This window comes from Mesoplodon bidens (genome assembly GCF_964165515.1).
Source record: "Mesoplodon bidens genome assembly, chromosome: 3".
In the NCBI taxonomy this organism is placed as follows: Eukaryota; Metazoa; Chordata; class Mammalia; order Artiodactyla; family Ziphiidae; genus Mesoplodon; species Mesoplodon bidens.
This window is the reverse complement of record NC_138178.1, coordinates 175,537,841-175,560,357: the sequence shown is the minus strand read 5'-3', so window position 1 is coordinate 175,560,357 and position 22,517 is coordinate 175,537,841. Positions and strand designations below refer to the sequence as shown.

Genomic DNA, 22,517 nt, shown 5'->3' with positions numbered 1-22,517 from the left:
TGAGTCAGGTTTGCATAGTATTTCCACTGTGCTGGTGAGGATGAAATACAGGGGCAGGTATGAGCTACAAAATACAAATCGTGTAATTTCAGTGATTCCATGCTATGGACTAAATGCTTTTCTACTTGTGTTTAAAACTGGAAAGATGAATGGCAAAATTCATGCTAATAATTTGAGATGGTCAACATTATGAGTCAACTTGATTGGGCTGTGGGGTGCCCAGTCATTTGGCCAAACAAGATTCTGGGTGAGTCTGTGGGGTGTTTCTGGATGACATTGGAATCTGAGGAGACTGAGGAAAGCAGATTGCTCTCTCAGTGTGGGTGGGCCTCGTCCAATCAGTTGAGGGCCTGACCAGGATAAAAGTGAGGGAGGGAGAATTCGCTCTTTCTGCCTGACTGTCTTGGGGCTGGGACATCAGTCTTCTTCTGCCTTCAGACTCAGACTCAGACTGGGACTTATTCCATCAGCTCTCCTGGGTCTTGGGCCTTCCGACTTGGACTAGAACTTATGTTAACGGCCCTCTGGGCCTCTGGGTTGCCCACGGCAAATCTTGGACTTGTCAGCCTCCATAATCACATGAGCCAATTCCTTATCGTAAATCTCTCTCCCTCTCTCTCCCGTTGGCTCTGTTTCTCTGGAGAACCCAGCCTAATGCACCATCCAAAATGTTAATTTTTCTTTATTGATAATGACGTTAAGTAACAAATAACCACCACAAGTTGAGGTACCAGGAAAGAAAGGAAAAAGCGTTCTATTTTGTACTTTTACTGGCCCCTTGCCCCCTGCTTTTTGTACAAGGGGCTCAGCATTTTCCTTTTGCACTGGGCCCTGCAAATGACATAGCTGGCTGAACTGATGGCCCTTTCTTTCTTGGCTCCAGGTTGCCAGCTACAGTCCCTGGGGAGTCTGGGGGCCTCTCTCTGGCCACAGAGGTCCAGCTGCCTCTGGAAGATGGAACTCAAGATCTTAGAGACCACAGCTTCACCGTTCCCACCTCTGGTCCTTTGAGCTCTGAGGCTGGCCCTGCCTGGGCTTGAGAGATTGCATTATTGTCACCTCCCGCCTTAGGACTGTCACATTAAGAAAAAAAAAAACAACCCAGGATGTCCAGTTAAATTTGCATTTCAGATAAACAATGAATAATTTTTTTTAGTAAAAGTATATCCATGCAATATTTGGGATATACCTATACTAAAAAAATTTTTGTTGTTTATCTGAAATTCAAATGTAACTCATGTCCTGTACTTGATTTAGCAGGCTTACCCCCTTCCTCCCTTTCCAATGTCTCTGATCTCAGCGCCACCCCACCCAACGCCCACCTCCCAGCCCTGGGTCTGGTCCAGAGCTCCCCATCTCCAGCCAGAACCTCTCTCTGCCCTGACATCTGGGTTTCTACTTGCTACAGCCATTGTTTTTTCTGTTTTTAGTCTTATTTTTCTGTCATAAGAGCAATACACGTTCACTACAGAAAAATCACAGGCTACAGACAAGCAACAAGAAGGAAGTAAGAAAACACTCATAATCCCGCCCACACGGAGACAGCTACTGTGAATTCCTTGGGATAGATTTTTCCAGAGCTGCATGCGTGTGTTTCTTTGCAGATATTAAAAAAGAGCACGCGCACTCACTGCCCAAATCAGACCCACTGTCCTATGAGCTGCGTTTTCATGTAACCACAGAGGGAGCAAACGGTCTGCATGGCGGAGACTCAAGGTCCTTGATCCTTTAGCCACTGTGAGAGGGACTCTGTGTAGCCTGATGTTAAACCCCGGACACTGGGGTCAGAGAGGCCTGTGGTCAAAGCTGCTTTCTAGTCCATGATCTTGTATGTCACTTTGTAGGGCTGCAGTCACAAAGTGCCACAGACTGCGTGACTTAAACAACAGGAATTGATGCTCACAGTTCTGGAGGCGGTGAGTCTGAGATCAAGGTATCAGCAGAGTTGGTTTCTCCTGAGGGCTCTCTCCTTGGCTTGTGGACGGCTGTCTTCTCCCTGTGTCTTCACACGGTCATCCCTCTGTGTGTGTCTGCGTCCTAATCTCTTCTTTTAAGGACACCAGTCAGATTGGATTAGGGCCCACCCCAATGCCCTCATACTAACTTATTACCTCTTTAAAGAGCCTGTCTCCAAGTAAGGTCACATTCTGAGGGGCTAGGGGTAAGGACTTCGACATATGACTTTTGGGGGTAGACACAATTCAGCCCATAACCCCTTGGCCCAGCTCACTCCAACCACGCCAAGTCTCAGTTTCTTCATCCTTGAAATGGGGCTAATGATCGTACTCATCTAAGAGGGATGTGAGGATGACCAAATCAAATAATTCTGATAAAGCACTCCGCCCACTGCCTGGCCCCTAGATCAAACCCTCAGATGTCACTTCCTACTATGGCACGTGTGGGTAGTTCCACAGTTGGAAATGTTACATCTCTGCAGATGGATGTCTGGATAATATAAATAGGAGGCCACGGACCTCTTGGTTACCTAACTAGCCCTTTACCCAACAGTTTATTTCCTTCAGGTATTGTTTCCTGAACACAACGTGCACTTTTAGGCCTCCGTGGCTTTGCGCTGGCAGTACCCTCTGCCAAGGATGCCCTTCCTTCGCTGTCTGCCTGGAGACGGCACTTGTGTCTTCAAGGGGCAAATAAGACCTTCTCTAGGAACTCATTTCATGCCCCTCTCCCTGCTTAAGGCTAAACCGTGTGCTAAGCTGACCTGGACTTGGAAAATACTAATGATGAGGATGCTGATGATGGTCCCACCCATTGCTCTGAGCATTCCTTGAGGGCAGAGATGAGTTCCTTCTGGGGGTGGGGGGCACTCAGACATCTAGATGGTGCCTGGCACAAGTTATCCTGCAGGCACAGACCTGCTGAGACTAGATGTATGGATGGCCAGAGGATGCCGGGATAGGGAACGGCATGAAAAGTGTGTGGGGCCGGTGTGGGTGATGGTCAAACACTCTGCAGCATGATCCTGATGACAGAATGACGGAAACTAGATCTGAGAATGTGCTCGGATAGGGTCGTCAATCGGTGAAGCAGAGTGTGGAAGGAAACACACAAAACAGTTCACAGGGGCTGTCTGGAGATGGAAGGATGGGGGACCCTTGGTGGCGGCTTTCAAACATTTCCAAACATCTTTGGTCCCTCGGGAGAAATACATTTCACATCAGCCACATTGCTTGTGTGTGTGTGCACATGTGCACACACACACACGCACAGTTAAAACAAAAGTTTCAGGAAACTATAGTTACCTTAGGTGACATGTACCTTGGTATTTATGTTGTATTTATTCCATTTTAGTTCTTCAAAATGCTTGACTTGATCTGATAAGTTTGTTTTTGACCCACCGCTGGGACTTGACATGCAGTTTGAAAGCTCCTGCTCTAAGCAAGCCTTGCACTTTCTGCTCAATGTTCTTCTGTGTTTAAAATTTAATATTGAAAATGCATTTATGTCTTATCTTCATATTTTTCACTTAAAAATAAGGAAGAGAGAGTGCACTGGGAAAACACAAAACAATAAAATCAAATTGATTTTCTAGAAGGCAGTTTAGCAAAATGTGGCAAAACAGGCATCTTATAGATGTGCATGTGTCTAGCAATTTCACTTTAAGAAATGTGCTAGTGGGGTGAAAGTGTGTAGAGCCGTGGGCACAGTTTGAAGAATGTTTATAACAATGAAGCATCCCTCGCACCTGGGGCACCCATGGAGCCATCTCTGGTCCTCTGTTCCAAGACCTGGCCTGGCGTCATTCAATACTTATTTACAGACATGGAAAGAGGGGAGGGGTGCATGGAAAGAGGGGTGCCAGGGAGTCAAAAGTTAATGCCAGCCTGTAAAAGGGTAATCCCGCTCTTGAATGCGAGAGGCAAGTGAGAAAGTGCACACACCAGGAGGTTACCTTAGGTTGATTTTATTTTCTTGGGACTTTTCTGTGTTTTCGGCAATGAGTGTGCATTCTTTTTGTAAGAAGGGGAGATTTTAAAGAAAAAGGGAGAAAAGAAAGGAGAGAAAGAAACAAGAAAAGGAGGGAAAAAGAAGAGCGAGAAGGCAACGGACTGATGAAGGGGAGGAAGGGAGACAGGGAGGCCGGAGAAGAGAAAGAAGAGAGGGGTGGCCGGGGCGCCCCTGGAGCGGTGAGCGCACCGGGCCGCGCAGGCTGCGGCAGGAGCCGCAGGTCCCGGCGCCGAGCGCTCCGAGTTTCGGTCCGGGAAGCCCGAGGAGGCTCAGGGGGTTGCAGCCTCCACGGGGAGGGCAGGGCGCTCAGCGCGTCCAACTAGAACCCCAAGTGGAGGACCGGGTTGAGGAGCTGCCCGAGCACGCAGTGGGACCCCCGCAGCGGCGCCCCGCCGTCCCGGGCCTCCCTCCGCTTCCTCCCGGCCACCAAGCGCCCCCCACCCCACCACCGCCGAGCGGCGCGCGCAAGAGCTCTAGGCCGATCCTCCCCGGCGCCCGGCCGCATCTCCGCCGCTTGCTCAGTATTATTCTTGGGGGTTTCGGGGTGAGAAGAAGCGCGCGGGAGGAGGGGGAGGGGAGGAGACGCAGAAATACGATCTGTGCCAATTTTTTCTTAAGAGTAATTTTTTTTTCAATTTAAATACTTTTAAAGCAAAAAAAAAAAAAAAATCCCCAGCTCAGGGTGTCAGTTCCAAAAAGTTTCACGGAGAAGCGGCATGGGGGCTGGGCGGGAATTGGAGGCGGCGTTGGTGGAGCAGGGGCCTCTCTCCTCCATCCAGCCTGCTGGAGACTCATCCCCGCAGACCCCCACTCCACCCCCCCCCACCCCGCCCCAGCTTCAGGCGCGAGCGCTCCCACCCAGGCGCGCACCGACACCGCCCCCGCCCCCACCCCATCCCGGGACTGGGATGGTCCTGGGTTCTCTGGCCGGGGAGGTTCGGCTGCTCGCCTACCCCGACTCTCGGTCCACGGACTCCCGTCCCAGCGCTCCTTTCTCTGTCTCCCCCGACGCACTTTTCTGCTCAAGGGGTCAATAGCAGAGGGAGGAGGGGGCGAGCTAATCTCGCTCTCCCGGAGTCTCCTCACCTGGGGAGCAACAGGGGAGGTAGTGAGAGCGGGGACTGCGACAGAGCGCCTGGCCTGGGCCGCGGGCGGGGATCTGTGCCCAAAGCCACGACCCCCTCCTCTCCAAGCCCCGGTCCCGGCCACCGCCATCCCTCTCTTTCTGGTCTCTCTCAGCTCAGCCACCACGCTCTCCTCCGATTCCCAGACCCGAGTGTGTTGGAGGTGGTGACGATGTTTGGCTTGAACTTGGGGAAGCGGCGGAGGGGCAAGAGGAGGGGGTGTCCTGGGCAGGGGGCGCACTCGGCGCCACCCCCGCCCCGCAGTAGGAGCTGCTGCTAGAGTGATGGCGCTGCAGGCCCGCTCTCCCTCCCCCGTCGCCCCTCCCTCCGCCACCTTGCGCTATTCTAGTAGCGCCTCCCGGGGACCCCAGCAGCCAGGCGGCGATTGGGGGATGCGGGAGAAGATCTTGTAGGTTTGAGAAGGGCGCGAGGGAATGGGGAGGTGATAGAAGGGGGTTAGGGAGGAGCCAGGTGCGCAGAGGTGCCCGCGGTGGGCCGGAGCCCAGCCCTACCTGGTCCAAAGCCCCCCGCCCCCCCCCACCGTCCCCTCCCCCCCACCGACTGTTGCTGGGGGAAGTTAGATGGGAGGCTGCAGGGTCAGCCGTAACTGCGTGCGTGTGTGCGCGCGCGCGGTGGCAAGCGCGGGCCCCGCTGCCTCTCCCGCCTCCCTCCAGGACCCAGCCGGGCTCGACTTCTTCGCTCTCCTCGCGACCTCACGTTCCCCACCGCGGGTGCGTGCGTGCCTGTGTGCCTCCCGGGCACCGCCACGGACCCCTTTCCTTCTTTCTTCCCCTCCCGCGCCCCCGCTAGGCTCCTTCTCTCCACCCTTCCCCCCAGGGTCACTATGGGGACGCCAGGGAGAGATTTGTGTTTAATTACTACCGCTATTCAGAGGGAAGAAAAAATAAAGGGACCAAAGGCAACCCGAAAGCAATTTACTTCAAGCCTTTATTATTGTAGTGTAAAAAGAAGTTTATATACAGGGAGTATTTCCAGCAAAACACTCACTAAATGGCCTTCAGATCAGGCCCCGCCCACCCCGCCTTCTGGCCCCGCAGTCGGCAGCTTTGCCTGGGAGACCCCTCGCTCGGGGTTCCCAGGCTCTCCCCCCATCTCTCTCCCCCAGACTCCACCACTCAAACCCCGTGTGCCAGGAGCCCCAGCCCCTTCCTCCTCCCTGGGGCGCTGCAAACCTCGCCAATGCCTCCCAAGCCATTTTCCTCTGTCCCGAAGCAGTTCCCCAACCTCCCTCTCCCACCCCGTTGACGCGGTTTCCACATAGAAACCCAGAGCACTTTCCCCTCTCGTTTTAGGCGCTACTGCAAGCCTCCTGCAATTCAGAACCAGCTCGTGGTCAAGACCAGTTAGAGACAGTTCGTCATCAGCAGCGGGGCTCGTGAGCACCCAAAATAAAGGGGGGAAATAACCCTGCCTACCCTTCCCCACCTCAAACCTCCTCCCCCAACTCAGGGACAAGAAATTGACACAAAAGCAGCAGGGCATCCCTTCCCCGTGCGCGACAGGTGTGGGTGCCAGGCAACTAAGGCGAGCGGCTCGCGCTGCTGGAACCCAGCTGCGCTCAGGGCGCGCGGGCACAGCCAGTCTCTTCGCGCGGGGCCGATGCGCCTGGCTAAAGGCACGCTGGCTATTCTCTTCTGGGGAGGGCGTGTGAGGTCGCGTGGCAGGGGCCTCTGCGAGGACAAGTCCAGGGGCACACAGGCAAGGGTGGCGCTGCCTCCGCACTCAGAAGGGGATTTAGAGCGAGCCAGGCAAGTACAGGCAAGGGCAGTCACAAAGGCAGAGCCCGGGGGTGGGGGGCCGGGGGCGGAGGAGAGTCTTCAGGTGGCTTGGCTGAGAGGGCAGACTCAGCCTTAGATCCATGGCTCAGCACAGCTGTGTCACTGGGCCCTCGCCAAGCCTGCCTTTGTTTGGGTGTGTTTGCACGTGGGCTTCGAAGGCTCGAAGGCATGGCCCGCCAAGTTCAGTCAATTGTCCATTGGCTGTTTACACTCGACGGGGCTGAGGGCCATGCAGCTGCTCATCGTAGCACTCCAGCCAGGTGCGCAGCTCGGAGACCTGGTAGCCATCGGGGCCACGGCCGCCCTGGTACATAATGGTGCCACTCTGGATGACATAGAGGCGCTCGAAGTAGGCGCCGTAGGCGGAGCTGCTAGAGTTGGCCATGGTGTCGAGGACCAGAGAGCACTCGGGAGCACCTTGCTGCAGTACCCGCGCTGCGCTGACCCGGTCCTCCAGGCTGCGGTGCTGCGGGATGCTGTAGGGAGAGTCCGTGGTGACCCAGCCGTCCGAGGGGTGCGCTTCCTCGATGTAGATGATGAGGAAGTCGACGTCGCGCTGATACTTGGTGACCAGGCGCTGGAAGGCGCTCATACGCGCCATGAACGGTGGTCAGGTGCAGCTGCCGAAATTGAGCACCAGCGGGCGGTTTCCTCGGGCGTAGTCGAGGATGTGCTGGTTCTGGAAGCCGTCGGGCAGGACCACCTCGGAGTTGGGCGCCGGACCGCCTTCGTGCGCCTGCTTGAAGAAATCCAACTTCTGGCCGTGCCACACTGCCCTCAGCGACGCCAGGGTGCACAGGCGGTTGTCGTCGGACACGCAGATAGGCGGGTCGTCGGGGGGCATCTCCTCGCCATCGCTGTTGAGCTCCACTTCACTTTGGGGCTGACCCCGGCGTCGGCGGCCCAGTAAATGCTTGCGGATGCACAGGAAGTCGAGCAGCCAGAGCATGAAGGCCGTGCCGAGGAAGCGCGGGAAGAGCACGAGGCACGAGGCGGTCTGGGCGCAGAGCCTCAGAGAGTGAAGCAGCAGGGAGCGGAGCATGGTGGCGGCGCCCCCCAGAGCCCCCTGGGACCCTCTACCTTCCCCCACCACCAGACGCGGGGTGGCTTGGCGAGGCATCTGGGCTTGGGCTCTGCGGGGAGCTCAATTTATAGTCGAGGCTTCAATTGGCGGGAGACTCCACCTCCGGCCCGGGTCCGCCCCCTTGCAACTTGAGCCCGGAGGGATCGCCCGGCGGCGCGGCCAGTGCCTTAGAAATCGCGGGCCGAGGGCTGGCACCGGCGGCCGGAGGGCGGGGCGGCCCGGCCGGGGGCCGGAGGGGGCGGGGCCGGGCCCCGAAGCCCGCTCGCGGGGGCGGGTAACCCGGACCTCAGCGGGCGCCCAGGACAGGCAGCTGAAGCGGGGACCCGGTCCGCGGCGGAGGTTCTCCGGCGAGCGCGAGCGCCGCGCCGCCCCGGTCCCGGCGGCCCAGCTCCGGCCCGCGCCCCCCTCGCCGCGCACCTGAGCCGAGCTCCCCGGCGGCCGCCGCGCTACGCCGGAGCTCCGGTTCGCTTCCCGCGCGCCGCCGCCAACGCCGCCCCCGCCGCTGCTGCTCGTGCGGGGCCGCTGCCCAGGTGCCGCGGGAGGCCGGGTCCGCGGCCGCCGCTTCGCCGGCCCCGGCTCCCGCCCCGCCAGGGACGCGGGCCCGCGAGGAGGCAACTTTGGGCCCCCGCCGCCTGCCGCGTTCGCCCGCGGGTGCCGCTCGCCTCCCGGAGCCCGCCCGCCTCCCGCGCGCGCTCACACTCGCGCCTCGCACACGGCCGCCCCCCGCACCGCACCGCCACGCACACCGCGCTCGGCGCCCCCCGCAGCCGCCCGAGGCCGCCGAGCGCCGCCCCAGCCGCGCCCGCCCCGTCCCATCGCGCCCCGGCTCGGCGCCGCAGTTCTCGGGTCAGCGGCCTCCGGGGCCCGGCGGGGAGGTGCGGAGGGCAGGGCCGGCGGGCCCGTTACCGCCCGGCGCCGGAGACGCAGAGGGCCGGGGAAGGCAGCACCGTCCCTGCGCCCCAGCTGAGCCGGGAGCGCTCCGGGCGCGGGATGCGGCGGGCGCGGGGCGCGGGGCGGCGGACGCGGGGCGGCGGCGGCCCCGGGCGGCTCTCCCACTAGGGGTAGCTGTTGCCTGAACGCCGGAGCGCTCCCCTCTTGCCGCTCGCCTCGCCCGGCGCAGACCCGGCCGCCGGGCGCACCCGTCCCGTGCGTCCCCGGACGTTGCTCTCTGCCCCGGGAACGTCGAGACTGGAGCGCCCGCGCCGAGCCACCTTCGCTGACCCGGAGCGCTGCGGCTCGACTCACCGCGGAGGCGCCGGGACGCGGGAAGTGCGTACTCTCAACGGGGAATGTGTGTGGAGGCTTTTAGGGTGCTGGGCAACTCCCCAACTCCGTGGAGCCGGGGTCGGCCCTGCCGCCGCGTCCGAGATCTGCTGATGACTCGCTGCGCGCGGCGCGGGGCCGGCGACTTGGGGCGGCGGGGCGGGGAGTACCTCGACCTGGGGTCCCCGAAGCCGGGAGCCAGGCCCGCCGAGCCTCGGCCCGCCTTGCCCCCCGGGGCGAGGCCTGGACGCGGTCGCGAGCGATTTGGACCCCTGGGGATTCGAGCCTCCCGGGACGCCCTCGCGGTCGCGGGGACTCGTCTGGGGCGGCGGTGGCTGAGCCCGAGTCCGGCGCCACTACTGCCTGCGTCCCGTGCGCCACCCGCCCCGGGGACCGGCCGCCTAACTTCTTCCCGGGACGGAGACAGCGCTCGCGTCCCGGGCGGAGGTGGGAGCTTGCTGGGCCGGAGCCGGCGAGGGCACCGCTCTCGGCGGAGGCGGCGAGGGCACAAGTCCGGAGGAGTCAACCTCGGGGCAAGGAGCCCCCAACCCAGGACTCACCGGGCCCCAGCGGGCGCGGGGGGAGATGCCCATCTTGGGCAGAGGTCCTCTCCTCCGGTTTTCGCGGCCTTGGCGGGACCCTCTGCCCCGCGAGCTCCCACCTGGGACCGTGGCTCCAGCTGGTCAAGACCCGAGTGGAAGGAAGGCCGGGGCGTGAAGGTAGACCCTTTGCTCTTTCTTCCAGCCAGGCGATTTCTCTGCTGCCTGGGGTGGCGGTGTTGGGGGCTGCGCAGCCGGAGAACTTCCCACCCAGAGGAAAGGCAGCCTCCTCCCCGCTCTTCTCAGCGGCCCCGCACCGCCCCTCACCGCAGTGGGTAAGGGGGGGTCTTCAGGTGGGTTAGGGAATTCTCCCCGATCCAAACCTGGCTGGGGGGGGCGTCCCCCCTGTCTGCTCCCCACCCCCGCAGGGCACCTCTGAGTTGGCAAATCGGTTCCTTGCCTTATGTTTTGCGGGGGAGGTGGGGGGAGTAGGGAGAGAAGTCTTCTACTTGGTTGGTCTCTGAGAGGCGTTTTGGGGGCCTGAGGTTGCCCCTTCCCGGGCAGGGGCCGAGGAAGTCCCAACTTTTGTTGCACAGACCCTCCAGCCCTGCTTCCTTGATTTCTGCGGGGTGCCAGTCTCGGACCTGTGCCCTGCCCCCACCCACACAGGAACTGGGCTAGGGGCATGGGGCAGTTCCCCCTACCCCCTTTTCACATTTAGTCTCAGAAAATTAAAAAGCCACCATGGGCTGGGAGAGCCTTCGGAGCTGCCTGGGATGTAGCGGGGGTGGTGGTGCGTGGGGAAGACGTGGTCTGGTGCAGAGGCAAGACTGGTCCCTCTGGACCCTCTGTGGGCATCCAGCGAGACCACCAACCCACAAGCCCTCTGGCCCCAGGGAGGCTCAGGAGAGCAGTGCTTGTCCTCAGGGCTGTCAGCTGTTCCGGCGGATGTGCTTCTGTTTCTTGGGCTGGCAGGCTACACCTCACACCTTGGGATTCCAGGACATCGGACAAGGCGCTCAAGACCATCTGGCTCCACAGACCCTAGTGCAGGTGAGGACAGACCTAAGGTCCAGGTGGTACCGGCCTTTGGGACGCAGACCCTGGTGTGGTGACTCACTCCACTGCTCTGTGCCCCTGCCCCACTCCTCCCTCCCCCTCTCCTCCCAGGCAGCCCCTGCCCCCTTCCCCACCTCCCCAGGCCCCTTCCTATCAGCTGGCCATCCTGCCCTGATCTATCCTGGCCCAAGGCCAAGTCCTACCTGGGACTCTGGGAGCACTGGGCCTCGGGCCCAGGGGGACCAGAGTTGGAGCTGGGGCTGTGCCCACGCCACTGGGCTGGGCAGGCTGGCCTCCTTCCTGCCTGCCCTCCAGCAGCTCCAGCAGGGGGCGGGCAGGGGAAAGAAAGGGAAAGACAAGTTGGACTGGGTCCATTTGGTGTCCAGGAGCAACTTGGACACGGACTAGGGGGAGGGGCAGGCAGCTGGGGCCCTGGAACATCCGGGGCAGGGTGGGGAGGGCCTCCCCTCTTCCCAGACTGTACTCCGGGGGCTGGGTACCCACACAGGGAAGGCTTGTCTCCGACCCCTCTGCCACACTGCCCCGTGTGGGGCTTGGTGGGTGGGAGTGTGGTGGGCACGGCCTCCGTCTCCTTATGGGTAGAGCAGCTCCCAGCGCCAGGAAGGTTGATGCTGAGACTTACCATGGGGCGGGTCTGGCCACCTACAGAGGGCCTCCTGGAGCTTGAGGGAGGAGGAGGGGCAGCCCGCACACCTGGCGAAGAGGGTCGCAGAGTGACGGGTGTGTCCTGGCTGTGTCCTTGCCCAGCATCATAGTGACCTGGCTTCTGGGCCTCAGCCCTCCTTGGCTGCTGACTCTTTGTCTCCCCTGCCCCCTCTACTGGCCTCCTGATGCTCTGGGAGATCCCAGGCCCTGTCCTGCCTCTGAGCCCCCTCTCATGCTGTTCCCTCTACTCTCCTCCCTCCCCTGGCGACTCCCATTTTTTCTCTTCCTCTGCCTTCACCTCCACCTGGGTCCAGCCTGCCCCATCCCTGGGGGAGCTGAGCCCGCCCTCCCTCCTCGCCCTCCTGTGCCCTCTCCCTTCCTCATGGCCGCATCCTCAGCCCGGGCATGTTTCACCACTAGTTTCTGTGTCGGCTGCTACTCAGGCCCTGCTGGGATCCTCTGCAGTGACTAACCTGCACCCAGCACCCCGGAGGAGCCCAATAAACCTTTGTGAAATGAGCACCTGAGTGCAGCGTGGACTAACTGAAAACTTGTTTCAGGCGAACTTCAAGATATTTCATCCTGCCCTTTTGCACGCTGGCAGGCAGCTGTGAGCGAGGTAGGGCGTGTCTGCGGCCGGGCAGGGTGAGGACCTGGGGCCGTGGGCAGGCAGTCCCCGGGAGGTCCCCTTCAGGCGTGGTGTCTGATGAATCTATCTGTCCCCTGGCCGCTGGTCCATCTGTTTCCCATCCTGGGATAAGCAGGTTCTCCTATGGGTACCCGGGCCGTCCCCCAAACGTGCTCACCCTTTTCTTTTGCTTCAGGAATGACTTCTTCTTTCCAAGCCTCCCCTCTGACCCGACCTCTCTTGACTCCAGCTTGGCTCGGCCGAAGGGTGGACGCCCTGCAGGTGGGTTGGTGGCTGTGGCCTCAGCGGTCTGGGCTTAGAGGTGTCCTTGACACAGAGGGTCTCCATCCCTCTTCACGTGACACACCCCGGCCGGGCACCCTCCCGGGAGCTGACGGTGGGGCCCTGGGGTGGTTGGCAGCCTGGGACCCAAGCCCGGAGAGCTTGCTGGGGCCCCAGAGCTTGGGTGGAGCAGGACTGTTGGCAGTGTCCCAGGACCGGGGGAGGCCCGGGGCTCCCGGTCGAAGAGAGGGGAAGGCCTGGAGGTGAGGCCCTGGCTACCTGCTGGGTGACCTGGCTGTGTCCTGTCCCTCCCTCTGGCCTCATCTGCACTGCAAGGGGGCTGGATGGCTGCTTTCCAATGCCTTCCTTGTGCTCTTCCTCCACAATTCCAGAAGGTTCTAGGAAGTCCTCTGGGCCCTGCCCCTGCATGCCACTCTGGGGCTGATGAGGCCCCCACTTGAGGCCAGAGGTGCCTCTGGCCTCGGGTCCTCAGTATCTGCTCCCAGCCCATTTTTCACCTGCCCCGTTCCTGCTGCAGCTCTGGGGCCTCACATTTTGGCCCAACCCTAACTCTCGAACCCGGCCTGGCTCTGACTTGTTCCTGCCCTGAGCTCAGACACAACTGAGCATCCTCCATGCTCCCTAGTGTTCGGCCAGACCCCTGTGGAGGCTGGGCCGACTCCTTGCCCAAGGGCCTGTATGGGAGGCCGTGGCTGTGGGACCTTCCTGGGGCTAGAGGGCCGGTGGGAGGCTTGGCCACTCGTGTGACGGGCAGACCCTGCTCTGAGCCCTAAAGCTGGCTGGAGAGCCATCTTTGGGGTCAGTCTGTCCTGTCCATCTCTTACCCTCTGTGGAAAAGGGTGGGGTACAACCAGCCAGCAGACTGGCCCCCCAAACCACTTTGCTTCTCCAGGTCTCAGTTTCCTCGACTGAGAGATGAGCCTGATGTAGGGGCTGTGCTGTATTCACGTTACTTATGCCGGGCAGTGCTCGCTGTCCACGTGTGTGCGTGTGTGTCTATTTACACCCAGCCTTGTTCTGAAGTGCACTTCAGGCCTCTTGTAGGAAGCCATGGAATAGCAGGGGTGCCACAGGTGAGAAGAAAAAGTGCAAACAAGAGGAAGGACCCACTCCCCACTGGGGACCCAGTGCAGCCTCAGCATCCTCCATGTGGGCCATGGACCCATCACAGATTTTGCCTTGAACATCCAGGTGGTTAAACCCAATTGGCTATGACTCCCAATGTCCAGAAGACAAAAGTGACAGTCCAGCTGCCCGAAATGTGCGCCTGTGGGTGTGGCCGTGCTGGTCGGTATCCCAGCAATACAGCTTCTGAGGTGAGCCAGCGTGGGTCTCTGAATCCGGGGATCACCATGGTGCAGACACCATGGGTGTGTGCAAATTAAGTGCCATGAGGCTTGTGGCTGCCAGCGTGGAGGAGCTCAGAGCAGAAAGAGACCCTTGCCCGGCATTGCTGAGGGCTCAGAGACAGCCAGTAAAGCGGCGAGGGTAGCAGTGTGCTCCCCAGGGTTGGCTCGCCACAGACCCGGCTGTCTTGTGGTGAGAGTGCCCTTCTGAACTGTTTTGGGGCCCCGCCCCCTGCCCCCAGTCCAAGCCCTGGTCCATGCCAGGTCCAGGCTCCCAGAGGGGCCTGGGTGCACAGTGAGCTAGGCGTGGTGTCTGCCCTCCAGGAGCCCCCCAGCCCAGCCAGGTCCCTGGGAGGGGTAGGTGTGCTCATGGGAAAGGCCCCTTGGCCTTGATGAGACCTTCAGGAGCTGGTGGGAGACATGAAGGCTCAGGGAAAGCAGGGTCTGTGTGGCTTTGTGTGTCACAGCAGCCTCTGTGTCACTTTACCATGGCCAAGGGGTGTGATCTTGGGCAAGTTACCTGAACTCTCTGTGCCTCCATCTCATCATCTGTGAAATGGGCAGATCATTCAACCCCACCTTTTAACGAGGTAGGAACTTTTATTACCCCCATTTTATAGATGAGAAAACTGAGGCTCAGAGAGGTGATTTACCGAGGAACACATAGCTAATGTCTGACTCCAAAACTCACACTCAGTGATTAACAGGAGATGTCCAATCAGCGTACTCTGGGGACAGAAGGGGCCTACCCGAGGAGGGAGGGGAACTGGGTGGGGGGAGGCTGGGAGGAGGGGATGTGGCCTCTTGAGTTTGATGGGAGCCCTGGGGAAGTGGAGGTCTGCTGTGGTCTTTGAGGACACACTGAGTTGGAGGTGCCTGCAGGTCTCAGGAGAAGATTCCAGCGCTGGGCTGGGGGTGGGGGTGGGTGGGCAGAGGGTGGAGCCTCAGCATCGTGGGCATAATAAAGCTTTGCTTTTGGAATTTCACACTGTGTGGGGATAGGTGGTTGCTGACAAGCAGAGGGAACATGGCGGGAGGGATAAACTCCACGGTGCCTTCCCCTTGGTGGAGAAGCCAGCTAACCCCGCGCGGAGCGGACCGAGTGCTGGGCTGCTGGCCCCGAGCCATGCAAACACTTCTCTGAGGATGGCGTTTCCAGGGCCTTTGGGCTGTGGCAGAGTGTGGATGCCCCTCGGCCAAGGCCACCCCGTAAGGACCAGGCCTTTCCATCTGAGGGGTCGCTTTTGACCTTTGGAATCTCAGAGACTTGACTCAAATCCTGACTCCGCCTCCTATAGGCTGTGTGGCCTTGGGAGCGTCCCTGACCCTCTCTGTGCTGTGGTTGCTCATCTCTGAAGGAGGGTGCTAGTACCCTCTGCTCGTGGGTTTGTGGAGAGCCCAGCAGGGCGTGGATGTGGTGTGCCTGGCACATGGCAGCTGTCTGTATACGGCTGCTTTTCCTTTGCCAGTGTCTGACGGATCGGATGGAAGGGGTTGGCGGCAGTTCAGCTCTGAAAGGGTGAAATTCACCAGCACTGGTGGTGTCACAGGGTTTCATGGGCTGTGAATGGGGGTGGTGATGGCGGTGACCGTGCAGCCAGAATGGACCCAGAGGGTCCTCCCTGCCGCCTCCCTCTCCAGCTGCAGAAGCTGATCTCGTCCTTCCACAACTGCCCCTTCTCCTTACACCCTGAAATACAGAGAGCTCTGCTTCCCCGTGTCCCCTCCCTGACCTCGGGCTCCCCGAGGGCAGACTGGGACTGACTCAGCTGTCTGCCAAGCCAGCGCGTGGTGGGCCCGGGAGAACTTCTGGACTTGAACCCACTCCCAGGGTGACCTCGAGCAAGCCCTCAGCCTCTCTAAGCTTCCGTTGCTTGCCGGGATGTGACGCTGCGTCGCAGAGCAGGCGGCATCCCCGGCGAGTTAGGCTCTGTTGGCCCTCCGCTGCCATGCGATGCTGGGTAACAGATAACCACACAGCAGCGAGCGCGGTTTCTCACGTGCTGTGGGGTTCAGGGGCTCAGGGTGCCCTGCTGACCTTGGCGGGCTCCCTGGTGTGCCTGGGTGTCGGCCGGTGTCAGCTGACCGAGGATGGCCCAGGCTGGGATGCTGTGCTCCACGGGTCCCTCTTCCTCCAGCAGGCTCACCCGGGCCCGATCCCATGGGGGTGGCAGAGAGGCACAGAAAGGAAGCGGCCCTGATGCACGAGCTCGTTTGAAGCCACTGCTGGTTCTGTGTCTGCTCACATCCTGCTGGCTCAGGGAGGTCCCGGCAGAGCACCCATGCGGGAGTGAGGGCCTGCAGAGCTACCGGGGAAGCTCGGGGCACCGGGGGCTATGCAGGACCCTCTGCCACGGGGCTGGAGCCAGGACTGGAGCTGGTCACACCCTCACCCTGCCCTCCTGGCGCCTGGGCCAAGGTCACGTAGGAGCCGGTGCCCAAGCTGGACCAGACCCAGCCTGTCTGACTCAAGCTGGGTCTCGAGGGAAGACGGATTTCCATAGGGTCTCAGGTCCCCCCTCACCCCTCCCCTGCCACAGCTATATGAGGCTGGAGGACTGGCCAGCGTCAGCGACAGGGAGGGGGATGCAGCACCCTTCTCAGAGCACCCGTGTCCCATGTCCGAATGACACGTGGGCTCACTGATGCACTTGGCGAGTCCTTCAGGGAATGGCCCTGCTTCCTGCTTGGACACCGACCTGTGCGTGACCTGGGGTACACTCCTGCTCCCAGGGGCCTCTTGTTCTCACCTATACGATGGGGATGGACCCAGTGATTTGTAAAGGAACTTCCAGCCTAGTGCTGGGGGGTCAAGGGGTCTCAGGGAGAGAGACAGATAGTAGGTTTGAGAGAGAGCCATCGAGAGAGGCAGAGACAGAGAGGAGTCTGGGAGGCAGGCTTCCTGCCTCTGATGTTTGCCTCTTTCCAGAAGCTTCTGCAGGCCCCTGGGTTGGGGGGTGGGTGCAGGGGTATGTAACCCCCTTCTGTGACTCTGAAAACCCCCCATTTGCCTGTCAGCTGGCCTGCTGGGCAGGTCTTTGGGCAGAAGGGCAGGGTGGGGGTCCCTCTGAATCAGGGGCCGTATCTTGCCTCCCTTTCCTGCCTGGGGGTGTTCCTGGAGGGCAGGCGGGTTCATCTGGGACAGAAGCGTCTTACCGTGAAGCTGTTCAACATTCAGGAAATACAGTTACTAAGAAGGACTGGGGAAGATCTGTTCTAAGTTATTTCTCAGGAGCAGAATCACAGCTGCACTGGCTGCTCCGCCTGTAGACAGAGGGACAGGGATGCAGGGATGCTTTAGAACTTCCATCAAGTCCCTACTGTGTGCCAAGTACTAAGTGAAGTGTGTTTTCACGAGTTAGTCCTGTGGTAGGAACCTCTGATCTCAGCCGTGGTGAGGAGGCTGGGAGAAGGGTCCACGCAGAGTCCTGCCGAGGGCGTGCGGGGTGGCATGTCCATTCATTCAATCATTCGTTGGTTCATTCATTCAGCACCTGTAGCGCTCAGCTCTTCTGAAGACCACACCAGCCCTGTCTTGGTGGGACTCTGGTCGGGGGGCGGTGAGTGCTGGAATTCCAGGTCAGTTTGGATGTTGGCCTGGGGCTGGCATCGCAGAGATGATGGCGTGGTCATGCCCTCAGTCTGGAAGTCTTCACAAGCCTGTGTAAACCTGGTCTATACCCTGTGGCCAGCGGGACAAGATGCCAATGCTGATGGTAGGGGAAGAGACCCCATCCCCGAAGGACCTGGCTTCCTATGGGCCCTTCTGGGACCCACAGTGAGCCAGTTTGGTTGGAGTTTTAGAGCGACTTGTTTGGGGATGTAAGAGATATGGTGGGTTTGGTTGTGGGGAGGAGGGGGACAGGCAGAGTAATCACGTGGCCGCCCTGTGGGGAGGCTCCCATGGGGTGGGTTCCTGAACACCCTTACCCTGATGCCCCTTGGTGTCCCCAAGCCTGCTTCCTGTCCTGAAGGCTTAGAACTGAGGCTGAGAACTCCCGGGAGTCCTGTGGGCCTGGGGAGGGCGGTGGACAGCCTAGTCTTGCTGGGGCCCTTCTAGGCTTCAGCCTGGGCAGCCCACGAGTCCACAATTTGGGATTTGGGTTCTAGGAACTCTAGGAACTGCTCCCCAAGACCCCAGGCCTGCCACCGGTCTCCCTGGGGGTGGGTGGTCGGCAGGTGGGGCGCACACCAGACAAGGAGAGCCCAGGGGAGGGCCTGTGAGCCCTGGAGGATGGGTCAGAGCCGCCTATGGGGTGGGCGGAGACCAGGATGGGGAGGGAGAGGCCAGATCCTCATTCTAGAGCAGATTTTGAAAGTGGCAGGCTGGCACGTGCTTGGGCAGGTGTAGCGTGAGTGTGCTGGCACAGAGGGCCAAGCCCCCGCCCTCCTTCCCTCCTCCTCTCCCCCTCCCCCCTCCTCCACACCTGCCCCTCCCTTCCTCTCCTTCTCCCTCCCTCACTCGGCCGGCGACCCCTGTGCCCATGACTCTGCTCCCTGGAGGCTGGCTCTGAGGGTTAGAAGGTGCTCACAGCAATGTCCGAGCCTTTTACGGCTAGAACTTCTGTGAGCACCATGGGGTCAGCTGACGATGAAGGGGGACAATCTGGTAAAGACATGGAATCCACCCCCGGCCCTCAGCTGGGCAGATGGGCTCAGAACCGCCCTGCTTCCGGGACCAGAAGGGCTGCAGCCAGAGCCGAGTAATGGCAAATGAGCGTCTCCGGAAATCAGGCTGCAGGTTGTGGGCATGTCCTGGGCAGTCCAGCCGCCCATCATCCCAGGATGCATATGGTCACCCCCCCAGACCCTATGCAGGGCCCCCTGCTGGGGCCAGACCCTCCTGATAGGCAGCCTGGCCTGGCTGGTGGTGGCCCCAGAGGGATTCTTGGGGTACCTCTGTCCTCAAGAAGGGCTCTTTGGAGAGGAAAAAAGAACACATTTCAACACCTCCAGATTCTGAAAATGGATTTCTCCCAGGGAAACAGAGACTCAGAGCATGCTCCCTTCCCTGAGAGAGAGCCAGGAAAACAGCGGGGGAGCAGGGGAGGGGGAGGGGGAGGGGGAGGGGAGGGGAGGGGAGAGAGGCCTCCACAAGGACGAGGATCCTGGAAACAGGACGTGGAGCCAGAGAGACCTGGATGCAAGTCCTGCCGGCCAGCGACTGGCAGTGTGACCCGGGCAGGCGACTTGCCCTCTCTGGCCTCAGTTTGTCTTTCTGTTCAATGGGGTCCCCCTCTCCCTGCCTCATAAGGGATGCTTTGAGGACGTGATGTGGATAAAGCAGTTCTTGATCTTTGTCCCTTTTTTCAGGATGAAAAAGCCTTCCCGAGTCCAAGATGATAGGGTCAGAGCATTTCTGAAGGTCATCCTATTGGACCCAGGAAGGTTCAAGAGTGCCGAGGGCTCTGGGCATGACTGCTGTGTGGCCTCGGTGAGGTGATGGGCTCTCCCTGGGCTCCAGCTTTCTCTTCTGTAAATGGGAGCAGGATCTCCACCTTGCTAGTTACTGGGAGGGTCAGCTGGGACATGGGTGTATCGCCGGGCACAGCTCCAGCTGCCATGGTGCTCTGAGTGGCTGGGATGGGGTACCTCGGGACAGGGGGGCGGGGAGGGCAGGGTCTGTCTGCCCTGGGTGTGGCTGGGCTTCGGCTCATCCGCCCTTCCCTTGCTCGTCCCTTCCAGGGCGAGTCCTCTCCCTTCCCTTGCCTTGGCACAGCTTCGGGGCTGCCTCCTCCAGGCTGTCTTCCCAAACCCAAACGCCTGCTCAGGATTGAACGGTTCCCTGATATCGGCAGGTCTGTGCCATGCTGTCTGTCTCTGGGGACTTTGTAGCTGCCTTCTGTTCGGCTTCTACACCTCCGATCTCACCTCCTCCTCTCCATCCTCCAGAGCCGGGTTTGAAAATCTGCTCTCTGTTCAGGATGCTGCCCTGCCTGCAACTGCCCGCAGCTTCTGAGTAACATCCAAACCGCTCGGCCTGGCCTTTGAGGCCTCCAGGTGGGGCCTCTGCTTCCCTCTTCTGGTCCATCTCCTGCCCCTGCCTGACACTGACCCAGCGCTTCTGCCATGGAAACATCACAGCCGCGATTCCACGAATGCCAGGCCTGCGAGCAGTGATGGAGACCATCAGCCTTTCCACGAGGCACCAAGGCTCAGGGGGATGGGGCTCCTCGTCAGCTGACTCAGTGTCTGGACTTGGGCCCCTGTCTCTGGCTCCAAGTTCATGTTCTTCACAACAAACCACAGTTTTTGCACACGTGCTCCATCTGCTACTGCTATCACTCGCCTTCTGGAACACCTTCCAGCTTGTCTTCCAAACCCCAGGTGTCCTTCAAGACTTGGCCTGGACGCTGGTTCCTCAGACCACCTCTCCCCTCCCCTGCAGTCTGCGTGGCCTTTTACTCGTGACCTTGGCTCACCATGGTCCTGGGGGGGAGGGGAGATGGTGTTCCAGGCAGAGATTGCTAGTTGTCCCCCAATATCCACTCTCCTCTCTTCCTAAAGTAAAAGAACCCCCCAATTTGGGCTGGGTCATGGCTGCTCTTTCCAGTTCTCAGCCTCCCTCATAGCTCCATGTAGCTCTTTGACCAAGGACACGTGAGAAGTGATGTGTGAAACCTCTGGGTCCTGCCCCTGATGGGAAGAGAGGTGACTTCCCTTCTTCTTCTTTCTGTTCCCACTGCTGGATGACAGAGGTGATGGCAGGAGCCGGAACAGCTATGTTGATTGCAGGATGGAAGCGGGATGTTGAGGATCACAGAGCAACAGGGCAGAAAGGACCTGCGTCACCACGGCATCAGCCTAGACTGCTGAAGCTCAGACTGTTACATGAGAGGGGGGGGGGAAAGAAAAACAACCTTCTCTCTTGTTAAATCCAGTGTTATTCTGGCATTTGTTACAGCAGCCAAAATGTATCCTAATTAGTACAGATCTAGACAGAGAAGTCAGTCAACTGTTTGCAGAATGACTAAGTGATTACCAACCAGAGGTCAGAGAGCTGCAGCTTGGAGGCTGCTTTTCAGAGCACGTGGCACTCTGCGGTATGGAGGGGTGTGTCCATGGGTTTGCGTGCTGGCTCTGCCTTGTCGTACTTGTGGCTCCTGGGACAAGTCTGCGTAATGGCTCGGCGGCTCAGATGCCTCTTCTGTGACTTGTGGCTGACATGAGGTGATGCATGTAAAGGGCCTGGTTTCAAAGGTGCTTGTTCGTGTTGGTTCTTCTCCTGGGCTGCACTGGCTTTAATGAGAGCTGAAGGGTCACCCCTCCTCTCGCCTGTCCCTCCCCCTTCCTATTCAAAGGGACTGCCCTCCTCTCCCCTGCACCCTCACCTTTCCCTGGGAGGGCTGGTGGATTTAATGAGCCCACATGAAACATCCAGCTTGTAACAATGAATATTTTCCACCAGGACTTTTCTTGCACTTAAATTAATGATCTCAGAATCTCTGGAAATGGCAGCAGAAGAGAAAGGGGAGTTTCCTTTGCAGAAGCTGTTTTTAATATTGCAGAATTACAGGTCCCCAGGGCTGCCCATGTGCCCCTCTAGGCCCAGCTGCCCACAGGAAGCAGTCCTGAATTGACCCTTTGCAGGAGGCTCCTTGGCGGCCTCCGCCCACCCCTCGCTGGCTGCGCGGTGCCCCGTGGGCCACACCTGGCCCCTTGGCAACCTCCAGGTGACAATAAAGGGCCCCTGAAGTTCTGACCAGCAAAGTCAGGAGAAGGCTTCCCTCAGCCCCGTCCATCTTTGGGACCTTGAACTACAAAACCCACCTGCCTGGAAGGGGCCAGAGGGGCCTGGAGTTTCAGGCTCCCCACAGGTGGTGCTGAGGGTGTAGGGCTGAGAATGTGGGTCTGGGGTCCCACCCCACGTCCACCTGGGCAGCCCTGCTCTCTCCTGCTTTAAGACCAGGGTGTCCCTTTCAATAAGCTACAAAGGGTTTCATGGCTATAGACCAATAGTTTGAGATTAAATGGTGCAGATCCAAGCCACCCCCTTTTAAACAGTTTTAACTGTGGTAAAGGACATATAACATAAAATTTACCATCTTGGGCTTCCCTGGTGGCGCAGTGGTTGAGAGTCCGCCTGCCAATGCAGGGGACACGGGTTCGTGCCCCGGTCCGGGAGGATCCCACATGCTGCGGAGCGGCTGGGCCCGTGAGCCATGGCCGCTGAGCCTGCGCGTCCGTCCGGAGCCTGTGCTCCGCAACGGGAGAGGCCACAACAGTGAGAGGCCCGCGTACTGCAAAAAAAAAAAAATAAAATAAATAAATAAATAAATAAATAAAATTTACCATCTTAACCATTTTCAAGTGTGCAGTTCAGTGGCCTTGAGGGCATTCACAGGGTTGTGTAACCATCACCACCATCCATCCCCAGAACTTGTTCATCTTGTAAAACGGAAGCTGTCCCCGTTAGACACCAGCTTCCCTCCCCCTCCCCCGGCCCCTGGCAACCACGCTTCTGCTTTCTGTCTCTATGAACCTCACAGAAGTGGAATCATAACAGTCTTTGTCCTTTCGTGACTGGTTTATTTCACTCAGCATAATGTCCTCAAGATTCCTCCCTGTGATTCCTCCCTGTTGTCGCCTGTGTCAGAATTTCCTTCCTTCTTACGGCTGAATAATGCTCCATTTTAGTAAAGATCCCATTGATGGACATTGGGTGACGTCCACCTTTTAGCTATTGTGGATAATGCTGTTGCAAACATGGATGTACAAATGCCTCTTTGATATTTCAGTT

At 59.4% G+C, this 22,517-nt stretch overlaps 1 protein-coding gene and 2 long non-coding RNA genes across 4 annotated transcripts; 2 read left to right on the top strand and 1 right to left on the bottom strand.

Moving 5' to 3' along the window:
• Positions 1-6,042: 6,042 nt before the first annotated feature.
• Positions 6,043-8,199, bottom strand: DIO3 (iodothyronine deiodinase 3). Its single transcript, XM_081228347.1, has one exon. It carries the CDS (start codon positions 8,007-8,009, stop codon positions 7,095-7,097), a length of 915 nt encoding a protein of 304 aa, XP_081084473.1. The 5' UTR covers positions 8,010-8,199; the 3' UTR covers positions 6,043-7,094.
• Positions 8,200-9,115: 916 nt separating this feature from the next.
• LOC308614617 lies at positions 9,116-14,496 on the top strand. 2 transcript variants are annotated; one of them, XR_014015416.1, is made up of 4 exons: positions 9,116-9,242; positions 9,981-10,828; positions 12,061-12,119; positions 12,325-14,496. It is a non-coding gene; the product is annotated as an uncharacterized lncRNA (long non-coding RNA). The 2 variants fall into 2 exon arrangements; XR_014015417.1 differs by having other exon boundaries at positions 9,116-10,828.
• Positions 14,497-18,903: 4,407 nt separating this feature from the next.
• Positions 18,904-21,187, top strand: LOC308614943. The gene is made up of 3 exons (XR_014015465.1): positions 18,904-19,211; positions 19,463-19,575; positions 19,670-21,187. It is a non-coding gene; the product is annotated as an uncharacterized lncRNA (long non-coding RNA).
• Positions 21,188-22,517: the final 1,330 nt, after the last annotated feature.